Source organism: Pollachius pollachius, assembly GCF_949987615.1.
Source record: "Pollachius pollachius genome assembly, chromosome: 20".
Classification (NCBI taxonomy): Eukaryota; Metazoa; Chordata; class Actinopteri; order Gadiformes; family Gadidae; genus Pollachius; species Pollachius pollachius.
Genome location: NC_136953.1, coordinates 11,426,355 through 11,442,259, shown reverse-complemented (window position 1 = coordinate 11,442,259; position 15,905 = coordinate 11,426,355). Strand labels below are relative to the sequence as shown.

General features: G+C 44.4%; 1 protein-coding gene across 1 annotated transcript; it reads right to left on the bottom strand.

Annotated features, from left to right (window-relative positions):
• Positions 1 to 296: 296 nt before the first annotated feature.
• Positions 297 to 14,726, bottom strand: LOC307091323 (disks large homolog 4-like; the record flags this gene model as incomplete). Its single annotated transcript, XM_079758266.1, has 21 exons — positions 297 to 403; positions 978 to 1,069; positions 1,223 to 1,335; positions 2,142 to 2,314; positions 2,543 to 2,644; positions 2,885 to 2,929; positions 3,031 to 3,065; positions 3,297 to 3,473; positions 3,656 to 3,752; positions 3,850 to 3,952; positions 5,787 to 5,943; positions 6,214 to 6,325; positions 6,537 to 6,669; positions 7,268 to 7,404; positions 7,866 to 8,035; positions 8,509 to 8,633; positions 9,449 to 9,499; positions 12,410 to 12,550; positions 13,560 to 13,624; positions 14,148 to 14,267; positions 14,714 to 14,726. 21 exons carry the CDS (start codon positions 14,724 to 14,726, stop codon positions 297 to 299), a joined length of 2,268 nt encoding a protein of 755 aa, XP_079614392.1.
• Between the last annotated feature and the right edge of the window lie 1,179 nt (positions 14,727 to 15,905).

The window sequence follows — 15,905 nt, the reverse complement described above, 5'->3', positions numbered from 1 at the left end:
TCATTTCAGTGGTAACAGGCTCCATGGTGTGTCTTTCAGAGAGAGGCAGCCATCACCAGGGGCGATGGCTGAGATGGTATCCATGGTGACTTGGAAGCAGCAACCCATCAGAAAGTCTCTCCAGCGGGGACCAATCAGAACATCTCTAGAGGGGACCCCGATGTAGGAACGAATCAGAACGTCTCTCTCGCGGGATCCCAGATTTAGGGACCAATCAGAAGCTCGCTCTTGCGGGGACCAAGACGTGGGGACCACTCAGAATGTCTCTCTAGCGGGGTCCCAGATTTAGGGACCAATCAGAAGCTCTCTCTGGCGGGGACCCAGATGTAGGGACCACTCTGCTCCTGGATGACTGCAGTCACCTGGTCGTAAACGTCCTGGAAGCTCCCGCCTTCCACCATCGCTGCAACACAAACCACATAGACAATGTAGCACTACAGTACTAGTACAGAGTACATAGATAGCATTCTGTGGAGAGTGTCAGATGGACGGCCCGAGTCAGGTTGATTAGTCTCTGGAGCTAGCCATCACCACGCACACTCCAGCCCAGTAATGCCACCCAGGGGGCTAGTGGCAGGAGCGACTGCTACATGCAGTATGAATGTAGTTTATAACAAGTATACACAGCATATACATTGTATATAGATAGCATACAAAGTATTTATATATAGTATACAGTGTAAATAGATAGTATACAGTATATAGAACATATACAAATAGTATAAAGATAGCATATAGAGTAAATAGAGAATATAGACAGAATATATAGTGAAGATAGTATATAGAGTATATAGATAGAATATACAGTTTAAAGATAGTATGTAGAGTATATAGATAGCATATAGAGTAAATAGGGTATATAGATATAAAATAAAGTAAAAAGATAGTATATAGAAATAATATATAGTATAAAGATAGTATGTAGAGTATATAGATAGAATGTACAGTATATAGAGTATGTATATGGTATATAGTACCTGTGAAACACTCAATGAAGTCCTGCTCCAGTGTGATGGCGCGGTCCAGAGCTTTCCCAGCCTGATCCTCCGACAGGCGCTTGTTCAAGTCCCTGAACACATGAACACATTGATACAGCAGTATTACTAATGGATACTCAATACCACTACGGCTCATCGTCCTCATCACTAACCAATGAACTGCATTCTCCTACATGTATAGTATGTAGTAATAATACCAGCGTGAGGTCATCGTTAGTACTCACAGGATGTTCTGCAGCGAGCGCGGTCGAATGAAGATGGCGATGGGGTGGAGGTTAGCAGCCTGGAGCCTCCTTACAGCGTTGGCCGACACGTCCAGTACACAGTGTTTACCCTGCTGTAACAAATCCAGTACACAGTGGTTACCCTGCTGTAACACATCCAGTACACAGTGGTTACCCTGCTGTAACACAGCCAGTACACAGTGGTTACCCTGCTGTAACACGTCCAGTACACAGTGGTTACCCTGCTGTAACACGTCCAGTACACAGTGGTTACCCTGCTGTAACACGTCCAGTACACAGTGGTTACCCTGCTGTAACACGTCCAGTACACAGTGTTTACCCTGCTGTAACACGTCCAGTACACAGTGGTTACCCTGCTGTAACACAGCCAGTACACAGTGGTTACCCTGCTGTAACACAGCCAGTACACAGTGGTTACCCTGCTGTAACACAGCCAGTACACAGTGGTTACCCTGCTGTAACACATCCAGTACACAGTGGTTACCCTTCTGTAACACAGCCAGTACACAGTGGTTACCCTGCTGTAACACAGCCAGTACACAGTGGTTACCCTGCTGTAACACAGCCAGTACACAGTGGTTACCCTGCTGTAACACAGCCAGTACACAGTGGTTACCCTGCTGTAACACATCCAGTACACAGTGGTTACCCTGCTGTAACACAGCCAGTACACAGTGGTTACCCTACTGTAACACATCCAGTACACAGTGGTTACCCTGCTGTAACACACCCATTACAGTGTTTTCTGTGCTGTAAAAATATCCAGTACAATATTTTCACTGCTGTTTCTTTGTCTTTGTGAGTTTGGTTGTGTTTGTGTGTGTGTGTGTGGGTGGGTGGGTGGGTGGGTGGGTGTGTGTGTGTGTGGGTGTGTGTGTCTGTGTGTGCGTATGTTTACCTGCTCAGCCACCTGTCTCACACTCTGTACGGAGGTCCCATACAGATGGTTGTTGTATTGTCCAGCCTCAATGAAGCAATGGGATTGGATGTCTCTCTCCATCTGTTCCCGTGACGACACAAAATGATAGTCACGCCCATCAACCTCATACTCCCTCTGGGGGCGAGTCGTGTCTAGAGACAGAGAAAGAGGGGGTTAGTATTCATATACCAGTATATAACCATTTTAAACCAGTATATAACCCATATTTTAGCAGTATTCAACCAGTATTAACAGAATTGAACCAGTGTTTAAAGCATAAGCAGTTAATAAACAGTATAACAATTAGTTATTATAACCAGTAGTACAACTAGTATAAAAGGGAAAACAAGTTAATAACTAGTATAACCAGTTGTACTTACGGGGAACACAGGAGCCAAACTTGTCTGGGAACTCGGAGAGCAGATCGTCGTTCAGGCGGTCCTTAGTGGGCCCCAGGATGATGACCGGGCGAGCGTAGTCCACTAACAGAGAGAGAGAGAGCGAGAGAGAGTTTATTATATAGAGAGGATGACAACCGGGCGAACATTGTTCACTTACAGAGAGAGAGAGAGTTTATTATATATAGAGAGGATGACAACCGGGCGAACATTGTTCACTTACAGAGAGAGAGAGAGAGAGTTTATTATATATAGAGAGAGGATGACAACCGAGCGAGCGTGGTCCACTTACAGAGAGAGAGAGAGAGAGAGAGATCAACTGACCTTCAATTTGTGTCACCATCTCATAACTCTGGACAAATCCTTCAACTGAAAGACAAACACACATTGTTGCATAAAAAAACACAGTAAACACACTTTATATATACACAACAAGGATTTAAGAGGAAGCAAAGGGTGTTTATTCATACCTTTATTAAATCTTGACCACTGCTTCCTCTCCACTCTGAAACACACACACACCCACAAACATTATACGCTGTATATAATATATCTCTATACTTATCTTTCTATCGATGTATATCTATATAATAGTATGTCTCCATGTACTCCATTACAAGCAAACCCAAATGAAAAGCAAGGGCTCTAGAAATGAGGAACTCCACACAACATCCTCCCTAGTTACCTGGAGACATTAAAGATTTGGTTGTGTGTGTCTGTGTGTGTGTGTTTGTACCTGTGTTTGGAGGGGATATATCCAACCTCCTCTAGCTCTCCCTGCTGGTTCAGCCTCCTGGCCTGCCACCATTCATCCTCTGAGCTGTCAATCACGTGAAGCACCTCCCCAAAGTTGAAGTCCAGGGCTTGTGATAGGACGCCGCAGTCCCACTGCTTATCGTAGTCAAAAAGCGCTCTGAGACAACACACACACACGCACACACACACACAAGGAATAATCAATTATATAAAATCATTTACATTCAATTGACTTCTAAATTAACATATACCTCTAAGATTTCACTGTATTTTTTATGATGTTGTGTGTGTGTATATGTATGTGGGTGTGTGTGGGTCTGGGTCTTTTTGTGTGTGTACCTGACGTAGAAGGATCGGTTGGCTCTCAGGGATCCTGAGGAGCTGTTCATCATTTGTTCCCTCAGATCGTGAATCTTAGCTTCAAAACGACTGTACTCTGCAAACAAACAAGAATATTATTTATTTATCTGTGAATGCATGTGTGTGTGTGTCTTTGTGTTTTTCTGTGTGTGTGTGTGTGTTTGGTTCCTCACCCTCTGGTCTGTACTGTGTTACTATGGTAACAGTCTGTCCAGCATTCTTCAGTGCAGCCGCAGCCTGTTCATGTGTTGCATGTCTGAGATCCACACCATTCACCTACATACACACACACACACACACAAACAAGATAGGGTTATTTTTATACCTTTAGCATAGCATAATTATACTGTGTTAATCCACGGTAGTAAGGTGTGTAGTGTGTAGTATAGTATAGGATCTGTAGCAGAGTGTTATTAAACGGTAGTATTGTATAGTGGGTGGTATAGTATACTCTAGTGCAGTGTTATAACATGGATGGGACTATTGCCTTGTATAGTGTGTAGCATAGTAAAGTGTTGTCATTACAGTGAGGATCTGCTCTCTCCAGTGTGTAGCATAGTAAAGTGTTCTCATTACAGTGAGGATCTGCTCTCTCCAGTGTGTAGCATAGTAAAGTGTTCTCATTACAGTGAGGATCTGGTCTCTCCAGTGTGTAGCATAGTAAAGTGTTCTCATTACAGTGAGGATCTGGTCTCTCCAGTGTGTAGCATAGTAAAGTGTTCTCATTACAGTGAGGATCTGCTCTCTCCAGTGTGTAGCATAGTAAAGTGTTCTCATTACAGTGAGGATCTGCTCTCTCCAGTGTGTAGCATAGTAAAGTGTTCTCATTACAGTGAGGATCTGGTCTCTCCAGTGTGTAGCATAGTAAAGTGTTCTCATTACAGTGAGGATCTGGTCTCTCCAGTGTGTATTATAGTAAAGTGTTCTCATTACAGTGAGGATCTGGTCTCTCCAGTGTGTAGCATAGTAAAGTGTTCTCATTACAGTGAGGATCTGCTCTCTCCAGTGTGTAGCATAGTAAAGTGTTCTCATTACAGTGAGGATCTGCTCTCTCCAGTGTGTAGCACAGTAAAGTGTTCTTATTACACTCAGGATCTTGTTTCCCCAATCAGATCACTCAAAATAAAATAAAAAATTTGACCAATCAAAGCGCTCAAAATAAATAAAAACACGTCGACGTATCAGATCGTGCGAAAAAATATATTCTTTTTTTGTGTGGGTCTCTCCAGTGTGTAATATAGTTAAGTGTTGTCATTACAGTAAGGATCTGGTCTCTCCAGTATGTAGTATAGTAAAGTGTTCTGGTTACCCCGGTGTTTAGTATGGTAAAGTGTTCTGGTCTCTCCAGTGTAGTATGGTAAAGTGTTCTCATTACAGTGAGGATCTGGTCTCTCCACTGTGTAGTATGGTAAAGTGTTCTTATTAAAGTGAGGATCTGGTCTCTCCAGTGTCTAGTATAGTAAAGTGTCATTACAGTGAGGATCTGGTCTCTCCAGTGTCTAGTATGGTAAAGTGTCATTACAGTGAGGATCTGGTCTCTCCAGTGTCTAGTATAGTAAAGTGTCATTACAGTGAGGATCTGGTCTCTCCAGTGTCTAGTATGGTAAAGTGTCATTACAGTGAGGATCTGGTCTCTCCGGTGTCTAGTATAATAAAGTGTTGTCATTACAGTGAGGATCTGGTCTCTCCAGTGTCTAGTATGGTAAAGTGTTGTCATTACAGTGAGGATCTGGTCTCTCCAGTGTCTAGTATGGTAAAGTGTCATTACAGTGAGGATCTGGTCTCTCCAGTGTCTAGTATGGTAAAGTGTCATTACAGTGAGGATCTGGTCTCTCCAGTGTCTAGTATGGTAAAGTGTCATTACAGTGAGGATCTGGTCTCTCCGGTGTCTAGTATAATAAAGTGTTGTCATTACAGTGAGGATCTGGTCTCTCCAGTGTCTAGTATGGTAAAGTGTTGTCATTACAGTGAGGATCTGGTCTCTCCAGTGTCTAGTATGGTAAAGTGTCATTACAGTGAGGATCTGGTCTCTCCGGTGTCTAGTATAGTAAAGTGTCATTACAGTGAGGATCTGGTCTCTCCAGTGTCTAGTATGGTAAAGTGTCATTACAGTGAGGATCTGGTCTCCTCTCCTCAGCTCTCCGCTCAGGTCTGCCGGGCCTCCAGCCAGGATGAAGGAGATGAAGATCCCCTCCCCGTCTTCTCCTCCCACGATGTTGAAGCCCAGACCCGAGGTCCCCCGCTGCACACACACACGCCGAGGCTCCCTGCAACACACACACAAACATGCACATGTACACACACATGCGTACGCGCACACAAGCATGTACTCGCACACGTATACACAGACGCACACTCACCTCACACATGCATGCACACACGCATTCACATGTGCAGGCACACGCATATGACATGCAAACAAACGCACACAAACACACATACAAACACATACGCACAAACACATGTTCAAAGGGTGATGATGAGGTAGGTTTGGTGGGTTCAAGTAGGAGGAGGTACGAAGAGGTAATAACTCCTACCGTGCATAGTCGTCCTCTCCCATCATGCCATGGGAGACCGGTGAGTATCGCCGTGGCGACGGTGGAGGCAGGGCTTGTGGGTAATCAGCAAGATATTCAGGTTCCATATAGGCTACAGAGAGGGAGATAGTGGGCGGTCGAGACAGATGGAGAGAGAGAAAGAGTAAAAGAGAGACAAAGTGAGAGGGCAAGACAGATAGAGGTAGAGATAGACCACGAGGGAGAGACAGGAAAAGATAGAGATGTATACCATGTAAGCTAAAATAAATATTTCCTACTGCTTTTTTTTTTGTATGTTTGTGTGTGTGTGTGTGGCTACTTACAGCTGGTGAGGTCAGGGGGGTGTGTGTAGCCAGCAGTGGGCGTGGCTACTTTCAGGTAAACAACCTCCGACGTGTTCTTTAGTGCAGTGACCGCATCTTCATGGAGCACCTCCTCTAAATTCATACTGTTCACCTGGGAAAGAGGTTGAGAGACATTAACACACTGTCCACCTGAGAGAGAGAGACAGAGAGAGAGAGAGAGAGAGAGAGAGAGAGAGGGAAATAAACACACTGCTCATCTGAGAGAGTGAGAGCAGGCGAGAGAGAGAGATACATTAACATACTGTTCACCTGACAGAGACCTTAACATACAGTATGCTAATGTCTTTCTCTCTCTCTCTCTCTCTCTCTCTCTTTCTCAGTTGGATAGTTATACTGTTCACCCTTGAGAGACATTAACATACTGCGCAAGTGTAAGTGCATTTTGTGTGTACCTGTGTGTGGGTGTGTGTGACCGCATTTGCGTGTGTGTGTGTGTGGGGGGTAATCAACGATAACCAAAAAACAGACCACACGAGTCCATGGCTGAGTTGTTGATTCAATGATCATTTGCTGCTGTCTATTCCCTTCACTACACTAATACAGGCCTAGGGTGTATCGGGCGTTAAAACCAAGTTCAATTCAGTAACACACATCACATACATACATAAAGGTATGTGTGTGTGTGTGTGTGTGTGTGTGTGTGTGTGTGTGTGTGCGCGTGTGTGTGTGTGTGTGTGTATGTGTCTTACCGCCAGTATCCGGTCTCTGATCTGGAGCCGTCCGTCTCGATGTGCGGCCCCCCCTTCGATGATCTTGGTGACGTAGATGCTGTTGTCCCCGGCAACATGTTGGTTACCTACTCCCCCCGCGATGCTGAAGCCCAGACCTGAGTAGATGGACAGGTAGAGAGACAGACAGGGCATTTGGGTTACCTGTCTGTCTGTTTGCCGTACTTAGTGGTCTCTCTCACCGTTCTGTCTGTCTCTCCTACCTGTCTCTTTTACCTATCTGTCTTGTTTACCAGTATCTCTCCCTGTCTCTACCCGTCTATCTGCCATACCTGTCTTCCTTTCCTACCTATCTGTCTGCCATACCTGTCTGTCTCTCCTGCTTTTTTCTGCCTTACCTATCTGTGTCTCCTACCTTTTTGTCTCTCCCATCTGTCTGTCTGCCGTACCTGCCTGTCTCTCCTACACCTGCCCGTCTCTCCTACCTGTTTGTCTCACCTACCATGCTGTCTGCATTACCTATCCGCTTCTCCTACCTTTTTGCCTCCCATCGGTCTGTCTGCCACACCTGCCTGTCTCTCCTACGTGTTGGTCTGCCGTACGTGTCTATCTGCCATACCTTTGGGTCCTTTAATGAGTCTGATCTGCAGAACGGTGTCAGCAGGGGGGCGTGGCCTCAAGACGTACAGCCTGACCACAGACCCCGCCTCCTTCAGAGCCTCCACCGCCATTGAGTGGGTGACCTCACGCACGTCCACGTCGTTCACCAATAGGATGCTGTCATTCACCCTGCGGACACAAAGTTAGCCGAAAGGATGCTGAGTTAAGACAGTTCACCAATAGGAGGCTGTCGTTAGGACAGTTCACCAATAGGAGGCTGTCGTTTGGACAGTTTACCAATAGGTGGCTGTCGTTGGGACGGTTGACCAATAAGATGCTGTCTTTCCCCCTGCTAGCACACAGACAGCTAGCTACTATTAAATATCTATCTATGTATAGTTGTAAAATATCAATATAAAAAATACCATATACAAAATAAATATTTACTATGTATACATGTATTATATACATAATCTATATGTTATATATATTTAGAATGTATACATATATATTCTATATATTTAATACGCACATGTACTGTGTACGTATGTATGTGTATTTGTATATATAATGTATATTTGTTAAATATATATTTTGTATATATTTGTTAAGTATGAACACACATATATATATGTGTTGTCCATGATTAGTCTGTATTTTACCGGAGCCTTCCGTCCAGAGCGGCGGCTCCTCCAGGAATGATCTTGGTGATGAAGACGGACGGATCGTCTCCAACGTGAGGGTTATCTGTTCCTCCAGCGATACTGAAACCCAGGCCTGCAGTTCCCTACGACACACACACATGACAGCTCTATAGATATACACCTGCATACACACACATGACAGCTCTATAGATATACACCTGCATACACACACATGACAGCTCTATAGATATACACCTGCATACACACACATGACAGCTCTATAGATATACACCTGCATACACACACATGACAGCTCTATAGATATACACCTGCATACACACACATGACAGCTCTATAGGTATACACCTGCATACACACACATGACAGCTCTATAGATATACACCTGCATACACACACATGACAGCTCTATAGATATACACCTGCATATACACACATGACAGCTCTATAGATATAGACTTGCATACACACACATGACAGCTCTCTAGATATACACCTGCATATACACACATGACAGCTCTATAGATATACACCTGCATACACACACATGACAGCTCTAAAGATATACACCTGAATACACACACACATATGACAGCTCTATAGATATAAAACTACACACACACATCTTACATCTATAGATATATGCCAACAAACACACACATTACATCTCTATTGATAAATACCTACGCTCAACCTGAACATACATACACACACATGGACTTACATCGCTATAGGTATACACTTACACACAACCATTTACGTGTTCAAACACACATACCTTTTGATGTACCTGTAACATGTCACACTCAAAATGGAGCCCAGACCCTCCACACACACACACACACACACACACACACACACACACACACACACACACACGCGCGCGTCTACACGTGTACATGCTCACATGTAGTTATTGTATGTGTGTGTGTAGTCTCACCCTTTCCAGTGTAATCTCTTCATATTCCAGCTCTCCCTCGGATCCGTTCATCTAAGAGTACAAGAGAAACACATAAGTGTGTGTGTGTGCGCGCGCGTATGTGTGCACATGTGTGTGCGTGTGCGCGGTTGAGTGGGTGGGATGGTGGCGCTATGCAGATTGTTTCCATGGCAACTCTACAGCAACAGATGCAGAGCCTGCAGGGGAGCCAGTTACCTAGGCAACCACCGTTGTCATAGAAACTATCCTCCTTCACTACCCCCACTCGTGTGCACACACAACCCCCTCAGTCTCTCTGTGGCACTGATGTCACACCATCAGACAGACAGATAGAGAAAGACAGACGGACAGATATAGAAAAAAGACAGACAGATGAGAGAGAGACTGAGAGAGAACGAAAGAGACCGACAGACAGACAGACAGACAGACAGACAGACAGACAGACAGACAGACAGAAAGACAGACGGATAGAGAAAGAGAGAGCAACAGACAGATAGAGAGACAGGCTCTGTTTACAAGGAACCAAATATCTAAATTCTACAACCGTTTTTGTTTCTGTTTTTCGATTGCATTTCGATTCACCAACCAATCTGTTGACACGAATGAAACAACGCACTCACAACCGTCTCCGCCTGTCTACACGTATGGGGCCGTGTACGAGAGGTCCCTGTTTGATATGCACACGCCTACAGTAGGTTTGCTCCACATCACGCTTTCAAATTAACCATCACAGAGAATGGGGGTGTGGGGGGGGGGGGAGACGCAGCTACCGTGGCGTACCCGTTGACATTGCTTAGGCCAATGCGCCAAAAGCAAGGTCTACGGTTTCGACTCATCGAAACCGTACGCCTGGTAGTTACAGCCCGGGGATGTTTTAGATAAATGTTAGATGACGACCCCAGTGCTTTCTATTGGTTACTGAACGCCGGTGCCTGAGCAAACCACATGACCTGACAACGCTTCTGAGAGAGATCGTTTTTCTAGAAAGCAATTGATCGCAGGTCAATCTTGATCGAATGTTGCGATGGCAATCGTGTATCTTGTGAATGTAGCGTACGCCCCCCTACAACCGTGGTCCACACCTCTCATACAACCGTTCCGCCTGTTCACACGGAGAAAACACACCTCTCCTGGCACCCGATCTCACAACCGTTTTCAATTCCCGATTACCGAAGTGTTTCAAACACTTGTGTTTAAAAGGCCAGATAGCGAGCGAGTGAGAGAGAGAGCGAGAGAGAGAGAGAGACAGAGAGAAAGAGAGAGAGAGAAGGAGAAGGGGGGGGGGGGGGGGGATGGAGAGGGGGGGGGACAGAAATGGGATGGGGGGGGAGCTACTGTATAGCCTGGTAGCATATTTGTATTTCAATTAACAGCTTTGCGTTCTTCTATCATGCCAACTTAATACTTAACATGCAGGAGCCACCCTGATTTGATAAATCGATAGATACAGTATATAGATCGCCAGATAGATTGATAAAGTGATACACTGAAGTAAAGATATATTCACAGATAAATGGGTGGAGAGATGGATAGAGAAATATATAGATTGAGAGATAGATAGATAGATAGATAGATAGATAGATAGATAGATAGATAGATAGATAGATAGATAGATAGATAGATAGATAGATAGATAGATAGATAGATAGACAGATAGATAGATAGATACCATCATTCTTTGTCTCTGTCTCTTGGCTTTACGAACGTTGTTGATGAATCGTCGTCCCATCTTCTTAGCATACCACACGGACACAAACATAATCACCACTTAGGCTCTCCTCTTCCTCTCTCCTCCTCTCCTCTCCTCTCCCCTCTCCTCCTCTCCTCTCTCCTCTTCCACTTTTCTTCTCTTCCTCTCTTCTCCTCTCCTCTCCCCTCTTCCTCTCTCCTGTTTCTTCTCTCTCTCCCCCTCTCTCTCTCTCTCTCTCTCTCTCTCTCTCTCTCTCTCTCTCTCTCTTTCTCTCTTTCTCTCCCTCTCTCTCCCTTTCCCCCCCTCTCTCTATCTGTCTATAGCGCTCACCCACATGGTTACATAAAAGCCGAATATGACGCCAACAACTTGATGACGTGAAAGTAACCAACCGCAGGTGGCTTTTAAGCGTTAAAGAAAACGGTCGTTACATCCACAAACCCCCGATTACATCCTCAACCCCGGGGTTCTGTACAGCGCTACCGGTACAGAATACATCCTCAACCATTGTGTCCGTTACAGCGTTGCCTGTGCCGAAGACATCCTCAACCGCAGCGTGGTCCGCTATAGCGTTACCGGTACCGAATAATACATCCTCAACCCTATAGCGTCCGTCACAGCGTTACCGGTGTCGAAGCCATCCTCAGTCAGAGCGCGGGAGACGACGAGCATCACTTAGTCCGCCGTTCCGACGGTTACTCCATCTACCCGCGAGACGCAGGAGGGTGGGAGGTGGGGGGGATGGAGAGAGACTTCTCCCCTCCCCTTTCTCTCTCGCCCCTCCCTCCCTATCTGCATGAACCCTAACCCCATAACCCTAGAGCTGGTAACCTAACGCTCACCCCAGACTAGGTACCCTCACCCAAAAGTTGGTAACCGAACCCTCAACCCAGAGAATGTAACGGAACCCCAGAGTAGGTAAACCCAGAGTATACCCTAACCCTAGAGTGGGAACCATAACCCTAGAGTGGGAACCATAACCCCACAGTGGGAACCATAACCCTAGAGTGGGAACCATAACCCTAGAGTGGGAACCATAACCCCAGAGTGGGAACCATAACCCTAGAGTGGGTACCATAACCCCAGAGTGGGTACCATAGACCCAGAGTGGGTACCATAACCCCAGAGTGGGAACCATAGACCCAGAGTGGGTACCACAACCCCAGAGTGGGTACCATAGACCCAGAGTGACCTTGAGTAAGGTATTAAGGTAAAGTTAGTGTGTGTGTGAGTGTGTGTGTGTGTGTATGTGTTTGTGTGTTTGTGTTTACCGTTTGTGCGGCCGGTTGTGCGTAACCATCAGAGTGTGTTGAGTCCACACTCTGTTCTTTTGTCATGTGACCAGCGCTGGCAGTCATGTGACCAGAGCTGTCCTCCAGGGGCGGAGTGTCATCGCCATGGTAACGATACTTCTGAGGACAGAGGGCGAGAGAGACGTGTGTTCAGATGTCAATCAAGTGTAGTAGTATTTTATGGAAGTCTATATATAACACATTCACATATATAAATAGACATCATATTAAATTTATATATAACGTATATTGTCACTCACGACATGAAAGAGAACATGTCTGCTGCCCATGAGCAAGGCAAGGGCACTACAACTGGAGTTGGTTGGCGATGCATAGAGTTACTTTATAAAGTAGATCTTCTTCTTCTGCTCTCTGAACCCTGTGGTAAGGGCTAGGGTTAGCCCTCTGTCCCTCACTATTTACACTGTGGTAAGGGCTAGGGTTAGCCCTCTGTCCCTCACTATTTAAACTGTGGTAAAGGCTAGGGTGAGCTCTCTGTCCCTCACTATTTACACTGTGGTAAAGGCTAGGGTGAGCTCTCTGTCCCTCACTATATACACTTTGGTAAGGGGTAGGGTTAGCTCTCTGTCCCTCACTATATACACTTTGGTAAGGGGTAGCGTTAGCTCTCTGTCCCTCACTATATACACTTTGGTAAGGGGTAGGGTTAGCTCTCTGTCCCTCACTATATACACTTTGGTAAGGGGTAGGGTTAGCTCTCTGTCCCTCACTATATACACTTTGGTAAGGGGTAGGGTTAGCTCTCTGTCCCTCACTATATACACTTTGGTAAGGGGTAGGGTTAGCTCTCTGTCCCTCACTATATACACTTTGGTAAGGGGTAGGGGAGAACAGAGGAGATAAGAAAGAGAAGAGAGGGAGAAAGAGAGAAGAGAGAATAGAGGAAATGAGAAGAGATGATCAGAGAGAGAGAGAGAGAGAGAGAGAGGAAGAGGAGGAGGTAGAGATAAGAGGAGGGAGAGAGAAAGAGAGAGGGGATGCTGCTTGTTACTATGGAGATATGGTACTGATGTGGCTGCTATGGCAGCAGTGATTGTTACAAACATGTTAATGAGGGTGTGTTTGGGTGTGTGTGTGTGTGTGTGTGTTTGTGCGTGTGTGTAATCACCATGTCTGGTGGTGCCTCCGCTTTCTGGCTTTCGCACACTGTCAGCTCATAGAACTCCTGGATGTCTGTAGGAAGATACACACAAACACCCACGGACAAACGCACACACACACAGTTCATAGTGATCTCTCCAATCAGCAACCTGTTAACCAATGACGTCACTGTGATGTCACCACTAATCCTATTTATCATGAGGGTTATTATGATAAAGTAAGTTTATCACACAGTAAGAGTATTTATCATCAGAGTAATTATCATACAGTAAGAGTATTTAGCATACAGTATGAGTATATATCGTAGAGTAAGAGTATTATAAGAGTATTTATTACACAGTAAGAGTATTTATCATCAGAGTAATTATCATACAGTAAGAGTATTTAACATACAGTATGAGTATATATCGTAGAGTAAGAGTATCATAAGAGTATTTATTGTACAGAAAGAGTATTTTTGATCTGAGTTTAGGTATCAACATGAGAAAATACAATAATATTAAACTCTGTGTGTGTGCATACATGTATATATTTGTGTGTGTGTGTGTGTGTGTGCGTGTGTGTGTGCGTGTGAGTGTGTGTGTGTCTATGTTACCTAGCAGTGCTTGGAAAAGGTCGCTCTGAAAGATGTTGAGCAGTTTTTCGGCTCGACCTTTGAACCCTTCTGCCGCTCCTGTCTGACACTCGGCTATAGCCTGCAGGGCGCGCTCCGTGTCTGACAACACACACACACGCACAGACACACACACACACACACACATATATAAATATACACACAACACACACAGACACACACACACACATATATACATATAAATATATATACACACAAACACACACACACATATACACACACACACACACACTCAATCCATATATATGTGCACACACATAAACACACACACACACACAAATATATATAAATATACACACACAAACACGTGAACACCATATATGTACACACACGCACACACACACACGCACACACACACACACACACAAACACACACACACACGCACATACTGTGTGTATAAACACAAACACACACAAACATAAACACACTCACACACACACAAACACACATATATATATATATATATACATATACACACACACAGACACAAACACACACACACATAAACAATATATGAAAGTCTCACCTTCTCTTTTCATGTTCGCTTCGTTGTTTCTCTGCTCCTCTGATCCAACATAAACCTCTTTAGGGTTTAAACTGCACTGTGCTCTGGGTAATGCAGTCCTAATCCATCCTGCACTGACCTGTGGTTAATATAGCCCTAATCCATTGTGCTTTGAACCCTGGGTAATGTAGTCCTATTCTATGATGAAGTTGTAGTGAGTGTAACATAATTAATTTCCACAAGTGTCTCTATAGATCCAGTAGATAGAGTAGAACAATGTATGTTAGAGTGAGATATTGAGATAAATGATAATATACTAATCAATATTATAACTGTATATAGAGCTAGATGGAGTACATAAGTGTGTATAAGTGTGAAATATTGACACAAATAAGTAAATACTAATCATTACTATAATTGCATGAATTATAATACATCTAGAATGACTTGATCATTACTATTACTGCGCAGATCTACTGTGAAGGCCTTATGTCCATCCGTCCAATCACAAACCGGCTGTACGTGTTGGTTGTCTGTGGAGGTCAAAGATCGGCCGGGATCTCGTGGTCCAGGACGCCCCCAAGAGGGGGGGCTTCACACACAGGAGGTTAGAGGTGAAGAAACACACACGAACACATGCACGCATTCATGCCAACACGCACACACACACACACACACACACACACACACACACACACACACACACACACACACACACACACCCACACACACACACACACACACACAAACGCACACGCACGCACACACACACACACACGTAAGTATACATAACTTTTATTGCTGTAAGTATAACTAACCATTACTTGTACTATTGCTGTAAGCATTACTATAACTACTATTAATTTTAGGAGGGGAAGAGAAACAATTGAACAACTCTCGGGTTGAATTATAAATGTTCATCATAGAGACGTTTTTATAAAAATGACAATATAGGCTGTATTTCAAAAAACGAACTAAAGCAGTTATATTTCTCGTTACAGTTGCATATCTAGCATTGATTTTGATTACGTTGCTGAACACATTGAACCACCTAAAACCCGTTGATAGCTTATTGCATAATCAATATCATAGTTTATTTAATATGAATATGTAGAATTTCTTTCTAAAAGCTAGCAGCTCCTTCCGAAGCTGAATGAGGGCTACCACTAGAGGGCGGGTTTTACCTCCCATCACTGTTGTTGTAAATATCAGT